At 57.4% G+C, this 17106-nt stretch overlaps 3 protein-coding genes across 3 annotated transcripts; 1 reads left to right on the forward strand and 2 right to left on the reverse strand.

The window, feature by feature from the left end:
- Positions 1–5624: 5624 nt before the first annotated feature.
- Positions 5625–9675, forward strand: TSPAN10 (tetraspanin 10). Its single transcript, XM_065897934.1, has 4 exons — positions 5625–5660; positions 6951–7543; positions 8917–9298; positions 9538–9675. The coding sequence occupies exons 1-4, from the start codon at positions 5625–5627 to the stop codon at positions 9673–9675; spliced, it is 1149 nt and encodes a 382-aa protein (XP_065754006.1).
- A 1420-nt stretch (positions 9676–11095) lies between these two features.
- Positions 11096–12365, reverse strand: PDE6G (phosphodiesterase 6G). The gene is made up of 3 exons (XM_065897585.1): positions 12190–12365; positions 11657–11697; positions 11096–11172 (listed from the first exon to the last, which is right to left on the reverse strand). The coding sequence occupies exons 1-3, from the start codon at positions 12333–12335 to the stop codon at positions 11096–11098; spliced, it is 264 nt and encodes an 87-aa protein (XP_065753657.1). The 5' UTR covers positions 12336–12365.
- A 3355-nt stretch (positions 12366–15720) lies between these two features.
- Positions 15721–17000, reverse strand: OXLD1 (oxidoreductase like domain containing 1). The gene is made up of 2 exons (XM_065897935.1): positions 16914–17000; positions 15721–16122 (listed from the first exon to the last, which is right to left on the reverse strand). Exons 1-2 carry the CDS (start codon positions 16998–17000, stop codon positions 15721–15723), a joined length of 489 nt encoding a protein of 162 aa, XP_065754007.1.
- Positions 17001–17106: the final 106 nt, after the last annotated feature.

Below are 17106 nucleotides of genomic sequence, written 5' to 3' on the forward strand. Positions count from 1 at the left end.
CTCCAGCTTCACCGCCCGGCCGCCACCACCGCGACGTCCGGTGCCTCGCCGGACGCGCTCCCCCGGCCGCGCGACCGCGCAACCGGGTTCCGGCCGCTCAACCAGGTTCCGGCCCCACCAACGGTCCGCGCCTGCGCAGGGCAGCCCCGCGCCGGGCTCCCGGCGGAGGGGCGACCCCGGCTGGCCACGCGGTGGAGAGACGCTGCAGAGAAGCTGGGAGGGAAGCACGAACGCGCGTCTCGCCAAGGAGAGCGGTCGGCGGGCTCGGATTGGACATTCCCAGCGCCTCGCTGGTCCCACGGAAATGGAGAAATAGCTTCGGGAAGGTGACATCATACCTTCATGATATGTATTTTTTAAGAAGGCATTTTCCCTGAATCTAACATAAGAGAAACGAATGAATTTCGACCACATTTTAGATAAATACTTCTTTGCCACGGAGATACAATATCCTAAAATTGCCCCCAGGGCCAGCTTCATGGGCACCCACGTGTGTGGCTCCGAATGGCCTCACACTTGATTCAATGCTCTGCCGTCACCGTCTTGCAATCTTTAATAGTTTTCAGCAAGGAGCTCCACATTTTTATTTTGCACTGGGCGCTGCACATTTGGTAGCTGACCTTGCCTATGATTATGAAAAAAAAGTTACGAAAACCTCTAAGAGGCTAAACTATGTTTTTTAATCCCATGATTCAATTTCAGATTGTGTTTGTCTCCTGTGTTGAAAACAGTTAGGAGGTTGTTACTCTCATTTCCTCTCCCCGCAGGAAGTCTGAGATCGGGGGACAGCCGGTTTGGTTTCTTCTGAGGCCTCTCTCCTTGGCTTGCAGACAGCTGCCTTCCTCCTGTGTCTTCCCTCTGTACAGGTGCATCCCTGGTGTCTCTCTGAGTCCCATTTTCCTTTTCTTATAAGGTCATTGGAGGATGGCCCACCCTAATGACCTGATTTTAAGTTAATTGCCTCTTTAAAGGCCCTACCTCTAAGTCTCATTCTGAGGTGCTGGGGTTGGGACTTCAATATATAAATTTGGGGGGACACAGTTCGGCCCATAACGGTAGTGGTAACTATGATTTCATCTGGAGGCTACTCTATATCAGAACAAGGCTGAGATGGGGCCTGAGAGGTGATGACCATCTCCCAGAGAGCCTGGCTTTGGAGCCTGATTGCGGTAACTGATGAGGCTGGGCGTGTCCCCTTTGAGGAAGGGACGAGACACAGTTTGGCTGCACAAGGCCTGACCTCCAGCTCCCGTCCTTGCCCTGACCTTCCGCCTGCAGCACAGCAGCCTGAGTGGTCCTTTTAAAGCGTGAGTCAGGTCGGAATGCACATTACTCAACACCTGTCATCTCCCCATCTCACTTGGAGCAAAATTCGAACAGCCATCCTTCTTCAAACTTTCCAGGCTTGCTCCCACCTAAGGTACTTTACAGGCCTGAAGCGCTCTTCCTGCACACGTCAGCCTAGTGTTGAAACAGAACAGGACCCTATGGTCTATGCCCCCCATGTCTTCTGCCTGCCTTTTGTCTGTGGAAAAACTTTAGCCAAAGAATAAGTTTAATCAGAGAAATGAGAAAATACAGAAACAAAGGAAAATAGTCAAAGGGGACAAAACAATAATAGTTTAAGTCAGTAAGCAAAGTCAAGGACCTTTAGTTCTACCTCAAGGGCTATAGATAGTATTCTGAGCCGTGTCCTGTGAGCTGTTATTTTGGTTTTTTTTGCAGTACACGGTCTCTCACTGTTGTGGCCTCTCCCATTGCGGAGCACAGTCTCCGGACGCACAGGCTTCAGCGGCCATGGCTCACGGGCCTAGCCGCTCCACAGCACGTGGGATCTTCCCGGACCGGGGCACGAACCCATGTCGCCTGCATCGGCAGGCGGACTCTCAACCACTGCGCCACCAGGGAAGCCCACGTGAGCTGTTTTATAGGTATTGAAACCCCCACCAGGTGGAAGAAGTTAACTACATGATGACCAGACGGTAGCCATGACAGAAGCTGCCACAATTCTGAGAACTGGCCTCATGGAAATGGGAACAAACTGACCCTGGAACTGAAGATTAACTGTACTTAAAACAATCGAGATGACACTGGTCAGACCGCCAAGGACCAATTTCAAGATGACCGTCAGCTGACTGTGCTGTCTCTGCATGTAGCCCCCTCCCTCCATCTATAAAAGCTCTTGCCCACTGCTTGTCAGTGGAGGGGAGTCGGCCTTTGGACAGGAGTCTGCCCTTCCCCTTCCCCGGACCCCGCAATTGCCAGCCTCAGAAATAAAGCAAACTTTCCTTTCCACCAGCCTTACCTCTTTATTGGCTTTTGAGCAGCGAGCAGCTGGACCCCACATTCAGTTACAGTGTGTGCCAAGTGCACTGCCCTCAGACTGAAGTTGCTGGCAGCCCTGGCTGAGCTCCCCTTCGGGGACTGTGCTCACTCCAGATCACGGTCCCTTCCCCAGGCAGCTCATGCCCAATAACAGTGGATGGCTGTCAAGGCGCATACCCATGTCTCAATCTGGGATGACTCTGCAGGCTATCCGAGCTGCGGGGATCACCAAGGACTTTGTTGAGATTGCCTGACAGCTCGCCTTCTCCCTCCACCAGCACAATGCTGTTTCCTTCCCTGGTCTGGATCCTGAGACACTCCCCAGTGACCAGGGTTGGCCTCGCAGGGACCCTGACCTGAGAAAATCCACGAGGTTCGTTCCCTCTTTTCTTTTTTTTTTTCTTCTTGGCCACGCCATTCGGCGTGTGGGATTGTAGTTCCTTGACTGTGGATTGAACCCGCGCTGCCTGCACTGGAAGTGTGGAGTCTTAACCACTGGGCCACCAGGGAAGTCCCTCGTTCCCTCTTTTCCTTCAGCTTCTTCTCAGCCCTCTTCTTCTCTTTTTGTAAAACGATATGAAATTCACAGAACATACAGTTAACCATTTTAAAGGGAAAAACTCAGTATCATGTAGTACATTCCCAGTGTTGTACAACCACCTCCTCTATCTAGTCCTAAAGTATTTTCATCACTCCCGGAAGGAAGCCCTACACTCCTTCAGCATTAGCCGCCATTTCCCCCTCCCCTAGCCACTGGCAACCACTAATCTACCTTCTGTCTCTATGGCTTTACCTATTCTGAACATTTTATATAAGTGGAATCGTACTGTACGTGGACTTTTTGTGTCTGGCTTCTTTCACTGAGCACCATGTTTTCAAGGTTCATCCATGTTATAGCCTGTGTTAGAACTTCTTTCCATTTTATGGCTGAATAATCCACGGTATGGATGGAGCACGTTTTGTTCATCCATTCTTCATTGATGGACACCCGGGTTGTTTCCACCTTTTGGCTGCTGTGAACGTGTATATCCATGTATTTGTGTGAGTCCCTGTTTTCAATCCTTTTGGGCGTATACCTAGGAACCAAACATTTTCCTACAGTGAGGCCTCTCTGATCACCTGATATAAGACAACACCCTCCACCAGCCATCTCGTTTCCTTGCTTCCTAACACTCATGACCTTATAAAATAGCATATATTTACTGGTTTCTTTGCTTACTCTGTGACTTCCCCTGTACTCAAATGTAAGCACCTTATGACGGGGGATTGTCAGGTTTCCTCACTGTTGTAGGGCTCAGAACAGTCCCTGACAGAGAATAAACCCAGTGTCAGTCATCTGTGCTCACAATAATGCTGTGTTAACGAACTCTCCTCATTCAGGGGCTTAAAACTCAGCTGGCCCTCTGCCGGAGTGTAGGCTGGGCTCCGTGGGGTGGTTGTTCTGGGAGAAGCTAGTGGGGGACCCAAAGCAAGAACACAGACAAATGAAGCGAATAAAAATGAAAAGTGTTCCCTCGGCCGTACTACTCTGGAACTGAACACCAGGAGGAGATTTCAGGGGATGGCATAGGCGAGGGCACACAAGTGCAAGGCGTTTCAGGCCCAGCAAGCAGCCCATGTGGCTGGATTGTAAAATGGTGACTAAATGGAGGAGAAAAGGCTGGGCTTAAACATCAAACAGAAGAAGCTGAGAAAGGGAGTGGGGAGGATGGTGGAGATGGGATGCGGCACACACATACCCCGGAGGCCACCCTTTTTCCTGCCACGCACACGTGTTTGCAGAGGGGCCCCGGCAGCCTCTGACCCCACCACGGCCTCTGGCCCCAGAAGCCAACAGCAGCGTCAACGCACGTCATAGCCTCACGGACTCCACAAGCAGTACCCAGGAGGTGTGGGAGTGCGTGCCCAAGGTCTTCCAGAGTTGTTGGCTGGTAGGGGTCTGCTCTGAGCCAGTCTTTCTACCGCATCCAAGCCAGGGTGAAAGGGCAGACAATGCAGGGTCAGAGAGCCTGGAGCACATCTCTGCCTGCAGAGGTGGCAGCTGCATGGCTGGGGTCTCTCCAAGCACTAGGGCACAATACTAACCGTGACAAAGTCCTACTCCTGAGAAGCTCAGAGGGTGGGGGATCCCAGCCACCTCAAAACCAGGAAGGATGTGATCTAGCCAGTGATTAAAAAATAAATAAATAAACAAAGGGGGACTTCCCTGGTGGTCCAGTGGTAAAGAATCCGCCTTACAATGCAGGGGACGCGGGTTCGATCCCTGGTCAGCGAACTAAGATCCCACATGCTGTGGGGCAACTAAGCCCGTGCGCCACAGCTACTGAGCTCGTGCACCTCAGTTAGAGAGCCTGCGTGCCGCCAACTACAGAGCCCACACGCCCTGGAGCCTGCAGGCCACAACTAAGACCCGATGCAGCCAAAAATAAATAAATAAATTCTTTAAAAAAATAAAGGCACTTCAAATATACACATATAGGGACTTCCCTGGTGGTGCAGTAGTTAAGAATCCGCCTGCCAATGCAGGGAACAGAAGTTCGATCCCTGGTCCAGGAAGATCCCACATGCTGCAGATCAACTAAGCCTGTGTGCCACAACTACTGAGCCTGTGCTCTACAGCCCGTGAGCCACAACTGCTGAAGTCTGCACGCCTAGAGCCCATACTCCACAACAAGAGAAGCCACTGAAACGACAAGCCCACGCACCACAACGAGCAGTAGCCCCTGCTTGCCGCAACTAGAGAAAGCCTGCGCGCAACAACGAAGACCCAATGCAGCCAAAAATAAAATTAAATAAAAATTTAAAATATATATATACATACATATATACATACACTGTATATATGTATGTATATGCATATATATACATAAAACTTCTTTCTTGCAGTGAATAAATCGGAATAAACTGGCATTTAGCTGTGGGCAGTTCTCCCGGGCTGTTACTGGGAGCCAGGGTCTGATCTTCGGGCTGAGCTGAGGGGCACCACTGGACCCGCCAGGCTGAGGCCCACACTGGGGCCCTGTGGTGATGCCCATGAGGCCTGCCCCCTGACAGCCCCACCCACGTCATGCCTGCACAGAGTGAGGCCAAGAATCTGGGCTCAAGAAGGATCCTTTGCATCTCAACAAGCAGAGGCTGTCTTAAGCCCTAAACTATGACTCCTCACATGATCCGATCGTGACTGCGAAGTCCCGGTGGGGCTCACAGCTCACAGAGCAGCCGGAGGCACAGGCAGCACCAGCCCTGGTGTCCCAGCCAGAGAGGCCAGCGGGGGACCAGCACACTTGTCCTGGTGGAGGATGGAGGAGGGGGAAAGGAGCCCCCTGCTGTCCCAGGTAAGCAGTGCCTGGAGGCCTGCCGGGGTTGGCGATGTCCCGGCTGGGTTCTCCCCACCCTGGCCCACCAGAGCCATGTTGTGTGCTGGGGCTAGCCAGGAGGTGGGTGCTCAGGAGGGGCTGCTAAGATCGGGGTGGGGCTTTATTAATCAGGTGCCTTAACCTCCCCCAGCGCCCCGTTCAGACTCTGAAAGGTGACCCGCCCTTGCCCTTGTGTTTGGCACGGCATGGGGTGTGTCCACACCCCAAGGAAAGCGCACACCCAGGGGATGGTGCCCACCAGGGCCATCAGGCCACCCTCACATCTTCCCTGTCCCCCACCCACATGTGACGTGCCCCGCCTTCTCACCTCCCTGTTGCCCCCTCCTTGAGGCTGCCGTCCGCTCAGCCTGGTATGGCCCCTGCACAGGAGATCTGGCAGGCCTCCCCGTGGATCTGGCGGGTGGGGGGGTGGGCTCTGGCTCAGGGTGCAGAAGGGGCTGAAGGCCAATGCCGGCAGCCTGGCCTTTTGCTCTTACTGACTTGTTGAGTTCTGGGGGGGCTGATCAATAACCCTCCTTTCCTGTGCTCTGATGCGGTCAGGCAGGTGGAGAGTGAAGGGCCAGCTTCTTCCTGGTAAACTGGGAGCCCTGCCCAGGCCTGGGGCCTTAGCTTCCTCATTCTTCCCCCACAACCAAACTCAAGGGCCTGCTGCCCCTCCCCCTGCAGAGAGGGGGCAGAAGCCCTCCCATACCTGCCTGCCAGTGGAGGCGCTGCGGAGGCAGGCATATCTGAAATGGAGACTGTCCATCAAGGGGCCAAATGGAACTGGCTTTGCAGCTTCTCCCAACCTCATGATCAGTGAGCCAGTCCTCTGCTGGGGAACCAAGAGGAGGGTGGGGGGAACCGAGAGAGGGGGTGGGCCCCCCCGCAACCATCAGCACCCTGTTAATTTTCTCTGTGGTAAGGCCAGGGCCCCCAAGCTTGGCTGAATGTCCTGCTGAAGGGCAAGGTGGGGTCCTCGGGAGGCCCTGCACCCCACAGAGCCCCGGTCTCCTGGCCTCTCCTCTCCCTGCCCCCAGAGCCCCTCACCATCCCCTCTGCTGCTTGGCTGAGCAGGACAAGCCTTAAGGCCCTCATGTCCCTGGCCTTCTAGGGTCTTTGAGCACCCCCTTCCGCCTTCACCTTTCAGCTTCACCTTCCAGCTTCCTTACCCCTGCAGGCTGTGACCCTGCTCCCAGCTGAGTGTCACAGGGTCTGAGTGAAGAGGGTTGCCCTGGTGAGACCTCCCTCTTCTTCTTCCCTCTGCAGGATGCTGGGGGTCAGGAACCACCCCTCGCCGGAAGCAGCCCCCTCACTTCAAGTCACCCAGGGCCAGCACCCTGGGAGGACCAGGCCCGGAGGGCAGGCCCTGAGGGGGTCCTGGCCTGCTGCTTCCCCTGGGGAAGCAGCTTCCTCAAGTGCCTGATCTTCCTGTCCAACTTCGTCTTCTCTCTGCTCAGTCTGCTGGCCCTGGCCATCGGGCTCTGGGGCCTGGCCGTCAAGGGGTCTCTGGGGAGTAGTTGGGGGGGCCCGCTGCCCGCAGACCCAATTCTGGGGCTGGTGCTGGGCGGGCTGGCGTTCAGTGCGGTGAGCCTGGCAGGCTGCCTGGGCGCCCTCTGCGAGAACGCCTTTCTGCTGCGCTGCTTCTCTGGGGGCATCCTTGCCTTTCTGGTGCTGGAGGCCGTGGCAGGGGCCCTGGTGGTGGCCTTCTGGGGCCAGTTACAGGATGACCTGGAGCACGTCCTACGCATGGCCATCACCGACTACCAAGACGACCCAGACCTGTGCTTCCTCATTGACCAAGTTCAGCTCGGGCTGCAGTGCTGCGGAGTGGCCTCCTACCAGGACTGGCAGCGGAACCTGTGAGTCCTAGAGCCTGAAAGGGCGGAGGGCAGCCCCATGGTGGCCGGCAGGGTCCTTGGGGCTGGAGAGGAGGCGGGCCACACACACGCTCACATGCACATACTCACCTATACACAAACTCACCTGTATAGGCTCCTCACCTGTACACATATGTGCGCACACGCTCATGTGGGCACACTTGCGCATGTACACACTCAGGCCCAGCCAGGGCCACATGGTCATGCAGGGATGTTAATAGAGAAGCTCAGCCAGTAGAGCTAGAAAGTCACTTTTGGGGGTTGTTTTTTTTTTTCTTTTTCAGTAAGGACATCGTACATCTCAATGTCAATTGAAAATAACTTTTAGTTTAATTCAGGACATCATTTTGGACTATGACTGCACAGTTCTCCCTCCACTGTGTGTGTGTGTGTGTGTGTGTGTGTGTGTTTCTGTGTGTTTGTGTGTGTGTGTGTACATGTGTGTGTTTAGAGCCATATGGAGACTCTTGAAAACCAGCCATTTGTACCCAATAGTCCCTGCGACATGCTGGGCCCTTCTTTCTGGGCACCTTAGAAGCACCCATCTGGATTGTTCTCATTTGGTGGCCGAGTGTGACTTTGGGTCGGTGGCAGCCCTTTCTGGTGTTGTGATGCCTCCCAGCCTGCCGACCTCCAAGCCCCTGCCTTACTGAAGCCCATTCTTCAAGGAGATGAGACTGTGCCTGTGAGGGAGGGCGAAGGGTGAGCCTGCTGGTCACAGGGCCCTGGATGCCAGTCAAAGGCCAAGGGCACCTGAGGGCTGCCTGAAGTGAGTGACAAGAGCAACACTCTCTCGAGGCCCTGCGAGCTCCTCCCGAGCCTCCCATCCCTTGTTGCTGCCCAGTGTGGCCCCTCATGCCCCCACCACGACCCGGTGACCACTACAGAAGCCTCTACCAGTCCTCAACCCACCTTCTCCCACTCCAGCTCTGCTGCTCAGACCAACTCAGCAGCATCTGTGGAGTGAGGCCGTCTTACTTCCAGGCCCCATCAAACCCTTGCCTCCCTTCAGCTGTCTTACGCAGAGTGTGCCTTCTAGCCAAGCATGTACAGAGGCCTATGCAGTGCTGGGGTGAATTATAGAGAGCTGGGTATCGTGTGTGTGTGTGTGTGTGTGTGTGTGTGTGTGCACAAGTGTGTGCATGTGCATGTGTGTGTGTACACGCCTGCCAGTGTGCATGTGTGTGTGCATTCATGCCTGTGTGCTTGCATGCACGCACATGTGCATGCCTGCGTGCCTATGTGTGTGTGTGGCCATGGAAGTTTGAAGGCGGGTAGGAGACATTCCACACAGCGCTGGGGTCCAAGACCAGGGGCCCTGGCCTCCAGACTGATGCTCCCACGTGCCCTTGCAGGTACTTTAACTGCAGCTCCCCTGGGGTCCAGGCCTGCAGCCTTCCTGCCTCCTGCTGTATCGACCCCTGGGAAGATGGAGCCTCAGTCAATGACCAGTGTGGCTTCGGGGCCCTGGGCCTGGATGAGGACGCGGCCCAGAGGGTGGTGCACCTGGAGGGCTGCGGCCCCCCACTCCTCCAGTGGCTGCGCAGCAACATCTGGGCTGCAGGTGGCTACGCCATCGTTGTGGTGGTGGTCCAAGGGGCAGAGCTCCTGCTGGCCACCCAGCTGGTGAGGGCCCTGGCTGTCCACAAGAGGGCAGCAGAACGTGAGGGCTTGTCCACAGGACCCCCAGACTCAGTGCCCTCCCCTCTGCCAAACTGGTCCCGGACTGACTGGCAGGTGAGACGAAAGACCAGGGCACCGGGATGGGGTCTGGGGCTGCAGGCCTCCCCTCCCTTCCCAGGGAAGGTGTCACAATAACCCGCCTTGGTGCTTGTGGACACGCACCTTGGGCCCCCAGGCCTCCTCCACCTGCTGGCCTCTGCCTCCCCAGGGTCCCCTTTCCCCCACACTGCCCATTTGCTTGCAAACACTGCCATGGTCCGAGTGTAAGCTGACCCCAACGACTGCCTGGCCAGCGTCTGCCTCCCACAGAGGGTGCAGGCAAAGCCTGGCTGGCAGGGAGAGTGGGCGGCGAGCGAGACTGGATGAAATCCTGCCACCGAGCCCCAACTCAGACCCTCACCCCAACCCTCACTTCCGATCTCCACATCTGACCACTTTTGACTCTCACCACTGACCCCCCACTTCCAACACCTCCAAGCCCAGTCTATGAGTCCCCACGTCCTCACCATAGCCTGGCCCCTGCTCTCCTCTGGGGCCACCTCCCCCTTTCCTGTCCATTGTGGTGGTTGAGGATGAGGCCCAGGCCTCTCCCTCCAGAGAGCTTTTGTTTTGGGCGGGGGTAAGTTTTATTGAGATGTATCACTCATACAGTAAATTGCACCAGCCTTAAGTGGGCAGCCTGAGGGTTCTTACTTATCCACACACCTGTGGACCCACTACCAGGTCTAGATCCAGCCCCAGCAGGGTCCTTCATATCCTCCTCGAGGTCACCCCTGTTGGAACTTTGTCACCTTTGGTTAGCGTGGCTTTTTCTGGCCTTCACATAAATACGATCACAGGGGCCCCCTTCCTGAGAGTCACTCTCTGGTCACTGCTGTGTGAAAAGACCCCCCGACGTCCGTGTGGATAGGCACTTGGGCAGCTTCCTGAAGATGACTGCCACTGGGGGCAGTTTCCCGCAGGTTTGTGTGTGGCAGCGTGCCCTGCTTCTCCTGGGTGTGGTGTCAGGAGCGGAATTGCAGGGTTACTGGTAGGCATCTCTCCAGCTTTAGTGGACAGTAAGGATGGGCTGGCTGGGCCCAATCTCCCTGCACCTGTTTCCTCACCTGTGGGGAGCAGATAGGTGCTCCCTCCCCCTGACCCGAGCTCTGGCCCCCAGAGTACATGGGGCTGCCTGCCTTGCCCCAATCCAGCCATCAAGAGCCTGGCTCAGTGCCCGATGTGCTTCCTTCCCTCAGCCTGGCCAGGCCCCTGCCATCCCTGCCACCAGTGCCCACATCCGTCCACTCTTGCTGAAGAGACTCCACCCTTGGGCCCTGCCCCCACTGACAACACATCCCAGACAAGTGGTGGGGGACACGCTAATTTTATTTGAAACAGGACATGGGCCATGTTGGAAAGGACAAGCATCTTGCTGGTGTGACAGGTCCAGAGGGGTCTTGCTCTTTCACTGACGCCCGCAGGACTCCCGCCACCCACTCCACCAGTGCAAGGGCCTCAGCTGGGAAGGGCTAGTGGGGGAAGCTTGTCCTCACCTCCAGACAGGCAGGACAGGGGACACTCCTGGGAGGCCTGCCCTAGCTTTCCAGCCATGGGAGGAGAGGGTCTGTGGACCAGTGTCTCCAGAAGTTAAGCCAGGCCTGGCCGGCCGGACAGGATATCCTGCAGGGAGTTCGTGGGCTCCTGGCAACTAGCTTCCGTGGGCCTGAGGTCGCCGCCCTGCAGGGATCTCCAGACACAATCTCTGGACACTCTGGAACCCTCCGGTGGGGGGCGGCCCTGCTCACAGGAATCCTGAGCAGGGGTCAGAGAGGGCAGCAGCATGGAGGGGTCAAGGGCCGGGGTCCAGTGCTAGATGATGCCGTACTGGGCCAGCTCATGCAGCTCCAGGTGGTTGAAGGCCTCCCATGGGCAGATGACAGTGATGTCTGCAGGACAAGAGGGCCAGTGGGTCCAGGAGGGTCCCATGGCCCCAGGAGCCACCATCCCCTCCGGGCCCTGTTGTCCACACCCCAATGGTGAGAGTACAAGTCCAGGGTGTAGAGCCCTCCTTGCAGGACATACCACCTTTGGGGTGTGTCGAATGGGTGCCCTGCCCAGGAAGAGAGTGGGTGCAGCAGGCCCAGGGAGGGGGCCAGAGGAAGGTGGGCCTTGCTGCTGGGGGGAGGGGACAGCAAGAGCTTTGCTCTTTTCCAGCCCCTCCAAGCACTTGGTGGACCCGCTGAGTAGGAACAACCCCACTTGGGTGGTGTCTGAAGCTTGAAGTTGGGAAAAAAAAATGAAGGACAGCTGGGGGTGGTGCCCTAAGTGAGCCTCTGCCTGAGGAAGCAGGGGCAGGGGTGATGGGGCCCCAGGCACACTGGGGGGTGGGCAAGTGGGGGGGACCTGGGTGGACGCTAGTGGCCGTCATACCTGTTCCCAGGCCTTCCATTCCGGGGATGTCGTCACCAAACCTACAAGAACAGAGCGGTCAGGGCCAGGAAGAGTGGAGAGGGGGTGTGCATACACGTGAGTGCAGGTTCCTGGGAACGCGGTGTGTCTGAGTGTGTCCTGGGTGTGTACACGTGGGGCTCTTTGGGTGCAGGGAGACATATCAGTTGGTGGGGCTGTGGCTGGGTGGCCGTGGGTGGGTGTGCTTTCCAGACAAGAACAGCTAGAGAGGGTGACAGGAGCCCCTGCCCCCTGAGTCCCCTCCACCCCCCGCCCCCCATGCCAAGGAATGGGGGACCCTGAGACAGGCCGGCTCAGGCCCTCAAGACCCGCACCACCTGCTTAAGAGGATGGGACCACCTTCCACCAGGAAAGGGTGGCTGAGGCCCCACCCAGCCCCCCAACCTGAAGGCCCCTGCCATGGCCTCTAGCACCAGAAAGGCCCCAACTCCCTCCTGTGCAGCAGGTGGGCCCTCCACCCCCCTCAGGGCCAGCCCTCCCACACCTCTGCTCACCCTTGGACGCCTTTCTTGGGGGGCTTGCTCTTGAACTGCCTGGTTTGCCGCTGCTTAAATTTGGGGGGCCCTTTCCTGGGAGTGACGGGCCCCCCAATCACCCTGGTGGCCGGCCGGATCTCGGCCTTGGGCGGCTCCAGGTTCATGGCCAGGCTGGCAGAGACCCCGCGGTGACCTTCGGCTTCTGGACTCCCTCACGCTGTGGGCCCTCCTGCTTCCGACCCACCTCTCAGGTCTCAACCCACCAGAGCAGAGGAAACCCTGAAACATGAGACCCACCAGTCCCCAGTATGACTCAAACAGCAGCCCCCTGTCCCAGGGAGCCCCAGGCAGGCGCTGAGAGCGCTGGGTGGCCCCCCGATGTGCCCCTCCTCACTGCCTCCCCCTTCTCCAAACCAATCCCTGGGGTGGGACACTTGGCCTCATTCATGGTGGCATGTTAGGCACCTAGCGGTGCCAATAACGGTAACCTGAGAAATGGGAGGGCAGGGTGCCCGGGCAGGGGAGGGGCCCGTGTCACAATGAAACGCCCAGGCGAGCTGTGTAGCCCTGGCCCCAGCAGCGTCTTCCCTCTGCCGGTAAATGCCCTACCTCCCCCGTCCCACCCCCGACCCCGCCCCAGCCACTCACTGGGCACCAGCATCACCTGCTGGTGTCCTTGACCCCACTGCACAGGGTGACTTCCCCTCCTCCTCTCCCCCGGAGTCCCCCCCTCGAGGCCCTAAGCCCTGGCGACCTAGGCCAGGGGCAGCTCACCTTCCTCTAAGCCTATTAGCACCAGAGGGAGACCCTAATTCCTCAGGGTCCACTATAAGCCCAGAAAGTTCTGGGGCTAAGTACGTGATGCAGAGAGGAGCCGCTGCCCTGGCACTGGATGCCTCAGGCACCACTTCTTGGGTCCTGTTTCTTGCCCCCCTCCCCACTTGTGGGCTGCAATGCCTGACTCCAGCCTGGGGCCACCGCTAGCTGCCTGCTAGAGTATTAGGGGCTGAGATCAACCGGGAGGCAAGAACAGGTGGCTCCACCAGCGAGGAAGGCCTGGTTGTAGGTGCCGGGGCACCTGGGATTCGGTGGACCCCACTGTGGACCTTCCTTCCCTAAGGTTCGGTCTCTGTGCCGGGACCAGAAGCAGCCTGAGAGGAACCAGGGGACAGGAGCTGGATCTACACGGGGTCCAAGTTGGACAGCAGCAGGTCTGGTGGCCCCGGCTGCTCAAACCCCACAACACCCACTCCTCACAGCCTAGGTAGTGTAGGCCCAGCTGGACCCCTTCTCTAGTCCCAGGCCACTGGCCTGGCGTGGGCAGCTCTGAGCCCTGATAGAGAGCCAACTATCAGATGCTGTCCCCATGGAAACCGCTGCTCAAGTTGCCCTGGCCCTAGCCTGGCCTGTGGCTGGTGCCCACTCAGGTTGGCTGACTGTGTGTGGCTTGAGGCTCCGAGACCATTGCTAGCCTGGGGGACAGCCTGCACCACTATTTGGCACGAGGAACAGAGGAGGTGATGGGCTGGGTGTCCTCTCTGAACAGGGCAGTAGGTGGCCTCCCCCAGACCCAGACCTCAGGACGGTGGTGAAAATCCCGCCCACTCCTCACCCTCTGGGCAGATACCCACTAACGCCCTTGGGTAAGTGGCCACCAGGAAAAGCAACCTGGGAAGGTCATTACTCACCAAGTACCGGGGCAGGTCTCAGGGGACCATGGGTGTGAGTGGCAGGCCTCCCTTAGGCAGGGTGCTGGCTGGGCATTTATCCTGCAGCTGGGTAATCTGATTAGGACTGTGCCTTGACACCACACTAATGAGATTGTGGGGTGGGTAGCAGCACCCAGGACTCCCCGAGATGGGGGAAGGGGCTCAGGTGCAGTCAAGGGCCTGAAGGAAGGACGAGCAGGGGGCAGGGTCAGGGCAGGAACGGGACGTGTGACCATGAACAGCCAGACTCTCCTGAAGCTGCTCTTTTTTTTTTTTTTTTTTTTTTTTTTTGCGTTACGCGGGCCTCTCACCGCTGTGGCCTCTCCCGTTGTGGAGCACAGGCTCTGGACGCGCAGGCTCAGCGGCCATGGCTCACGGGCCTAGCTGCTCCGTGGCATGTGGGATCTTCCTGGTCCAGGGCATGAACCCATGTCCCCTGCATCGGCAGGTGGACTCTCAACCACTGCGCCACCAGGGAAGCCCGAAGCTGCTCATTTTTGAAACAAGGATGAGACGGCACTGGCTGCTGTCTTAGGCCTCCCCACCCTTACTATCCTGACTGCTGAGGAACCTGCCTTTGTGGCCCCAAAGCCCTGTATAGCCTGTCCCGATCCACTTCTTTGGCCTCACCTCTCATCCCTTCCTCTTGCTCTCTGTGCTCCAAGGAGACTCTTCCACCCCAGAGCCTTTGCACCTACTGCTCATGCCATATGGTGCATTTTCTATTGTACATCTCTCCCCTTCCCCTAGTTCCCTCCTCCTGGGACTTCAAAGATCTGCCCTGGTATCATATACACATAGAAAATCTTTCACAAATATGTGTTTTCGAGAAAAATACAGTAAACCGCTTCCTACATCTCTGAGGTAATCCACCTCCATGTTGTAGACCCCTTCGGGGGCCCCAAGCCCACTAGGCTCTGCTGTGCTTTTGTCTCTAGGGAAATCTTTCTCTTCCTGGGCCATTTTCAAATCTGTAGGACAGGGTTGGAGTAGATGCTCTCTGACATAAAGTGTAACAAACATGTATTGCTATAATCATGTTTCTCTGAACCAACCAAAACTGCTTCTGGATGACATCACTAGCTAGCCAAAACAGCCTGCACTACCGTGTGTATCCCCAGGCATTAGCATGGCAGCACGTTTTGTGGCTGTGTGGTTTCATTCTCTTGTCCACAGATCTGTCTCTGTGGGAAACTCTGGCTTTACATTGAAGGCCCCTACCTGGGAAGGCCTGCTTATCAGCTCAAATTCTTTGTGAAGCCTTATAACAACCCAAGCTTTTCCCTTAAATGAGAGAAGATAAAACAGGCATAAATACATTTAACCCTGTCTGTCCAGGCCACTGGTATCAGAGCTTGAAAGCCTGCAGCTGGATGAATGGGGCACATTCCAGGCCATCTGCGGGCATTTGTGCCTGCCAGAGCTTTGCTAACAGCAACCTCTCAGGACCGGATGGTCCTCCCTCTGCCGCACCACTGAGAGTAACCAGAGCTGACCTCTGGGACTTCTGGGATGCTGGGACATAGAAGGGGGCCCCTGGGGTCACTGTCACTTGAATAGTCAAGGAAACAGGTTTAGCCAACCTCACAGGTTGGTGAAGGCTGTAGGTGCCCAGTGGACATACAATGACATCTGCCCGTGCTTTCCTTGAGGTGATACACGCCTATGGATGACAACACAAAAGCCTCCTGTCTAACCACCACACAGAGCTTATTTATTCTCAGGCAAAGTCAATAAACAATCCCATCGACACCAGCTGCACAAAGGGGCCGTGGATAAAGGAGGCTGTGCTGCATCCTGAGGAGGAGTCTGTCGGGGTGAGGCTGTCTGGCCAGGCGGCTCAGCTTCCACTCCTCACACGGAGCTGGATCTCCATCCGGAGGAAGGCCTTGAGGTTCTCATCGGCCACGTGCTCCTCCAGGGCGGCCAGGGCCCGCTCCCCGCCGTCCTGGTAGTGCTGCAGCAGTGCGTCTGCGTATGCCACCCACACGCAGTTGGGGCAGCCGCTCATGCAGCAGTTGGTGGGGGGCTGGAGCTCAGGGGGTGGCGGGTACAGGGGTTCTGAGGGGGCCCCACCAGGCAGGGAGGACTCGGGCTGCCCAGCGCCCGCTGCACCTGCTTGGGAGCCCCCCTCCACATGGTCCTTCCTGAACTCTCTGTGGCCTTCACGGACTCGGATCCTGTGAAGAATGCTGCCACCTCCAAGAAGCCTTTGGCCCCAGTCCCAGCTGGATAGTGGCCCCTAAGGATTCAGATAAGCACATGAGTCTCCAGGAAGCTGGTAAGGCTCTGCCTGCCTCCAGCTCTGGGGAAATTTCGGCCTCCTGTCACTGGCAGGGGGCTCCACGTCTTTCTCAGTTTCCTCACTTCCTGCGTAACCTTAGACAAGTTACTTCACCTATAGACTCCGTTTCCCATTTGTAAAATGGATGTAACGCTTGGTACGAGGATGAGCCACAGGTTCGTGAGAAATGCTGGGTTCAAGGCCTCGCACTAGGCGTGCCCTCCAGCAGATGGTGGGGGTTGAGACTGCACCTCCAGCTATGATGGCTCTGCCCGGTGGACAGGAGTATGGCGAGGGCGGAAGCCTGTGAGCTCCAGCCCACACAGCCACCTCTCCCTCGCCAACCAGTACTGCCACGTCCCTCCCCCGTGAACATTCTGACTAATCGCGTCACCCCTTCATTCCTGTTTCTCTCTGTCACATGAGAAGCCCAAGTCATTCCCAAAGGCCAGTGGGCAGCCCTCTCCCCACCTCCAGCCCCCACTCCAGCCCCCGGGTCCCCTTCCCTGCTCTGTCTCCAGGGCACTGAACACAGGCGCAAACTTTACTTATTTCTCTAACTGCTCTTGCGAGGGGCGCCAACTCCTTGTTCACTGAGGTTTCCCCAAAGGCTTCGCACAAAGCAGGTGTTCAACAGGTACTGGACGAGGGAACGAGCTCAGAACCCGCCGGCGCTACCCTGGGCTCTGCCCGGCTGCCGGGAGAGCGGGGCTTCTCGGCCCCGGCGGGGCCCGGCCTCCCGAACGCACCCCGTCCCCGTCCTCGCCGGTACTTGCCAGGCCGCGGGCAGCGACTGACACCGCCAGGCCTCCCCGGGCCACACTCCACAGCAGCATCGCCCACTGCCTGGCCCACGGCGCAGGCGCCCCCCCGTCGGCCCCGCCCGAGCTGTGAATGGCGGCCGTTCTGGCCAATCCCGGCCCGTCAGGGAGCTGCACAGCC

This window comes from Phocoena phocoena, chromosome 19, assembly GCF_963924675.1.
Source record: "Phocoena phocoena chromosome 19, mPhoPho1.1, whole genome shotgun sequence".
In the NCBI taxonomy this organism is placed as follows: Eukaryota; Metazoa; Chordata; class Mammalia; order Artiodactyla; family Phocoenidae; genus Phocoena; species Phocoena phocoena.

Bases quoted from the DNA above. Each gene is read 5' to 3' on its own strand.
- TSPAN10 (XM_065897934.1), top strand. From the start codon at position 5,625: ATGGAGGAGGGGGAAAGGAGCCCCCTGCTGTCCCAG. The intron at 5,661-6,950 runs GTAAGCAGTGCC...TTCCCTCTGCAG, and splicing joins GGAGCCCCCTGCTGTCCCAG to GATGCTGGGGGTCAGGAACC. The intron at 9,299-9,537 runs GTGAGACGAAAG...CTGCCTGGCCAG, and splicing joins GGTCCCGGACTGACTGGCAG to CGTCTGCCTCCCACAGAGGG.
- PDE6G (XM_065897585.1), bottom strand. From the start codon at position 12,335: ATGAACCTGGAGCCGCCCAAGGCCGAGATCCGGCCGGCCACCAGGGTG. The intron at 11,698-12,189 runs GTGAGCAGAGGT...CTGTTCTTGTAG, and splicing joins CCCAAGAAAGGCGTCCAAGG to GTTTGGTGACGACATCCCCG. The intron at 11,173-11,656 runs GTATGACGGCCA...CTTGTCCTGCAG, and splicing joins AATGGAAGGCCTGGGAACAG to ACATCACTGTCATCTGCCCA.
- OXLD1 (XM_065897935.1), bottom strand. From the start codon at position 17,000: ATGCTGCTGTGGAGTGTGGCCCGGGGAGGCCTGGCGGTGTCAGTCGCT. The intron at 16,123-16,913 runs GTGCGTTCGGGA...CTGAATCCTTAG, and splicing joins CCGGCGAGGACGGGGACGGG to GGGCCACTATCCAGCTGGGA.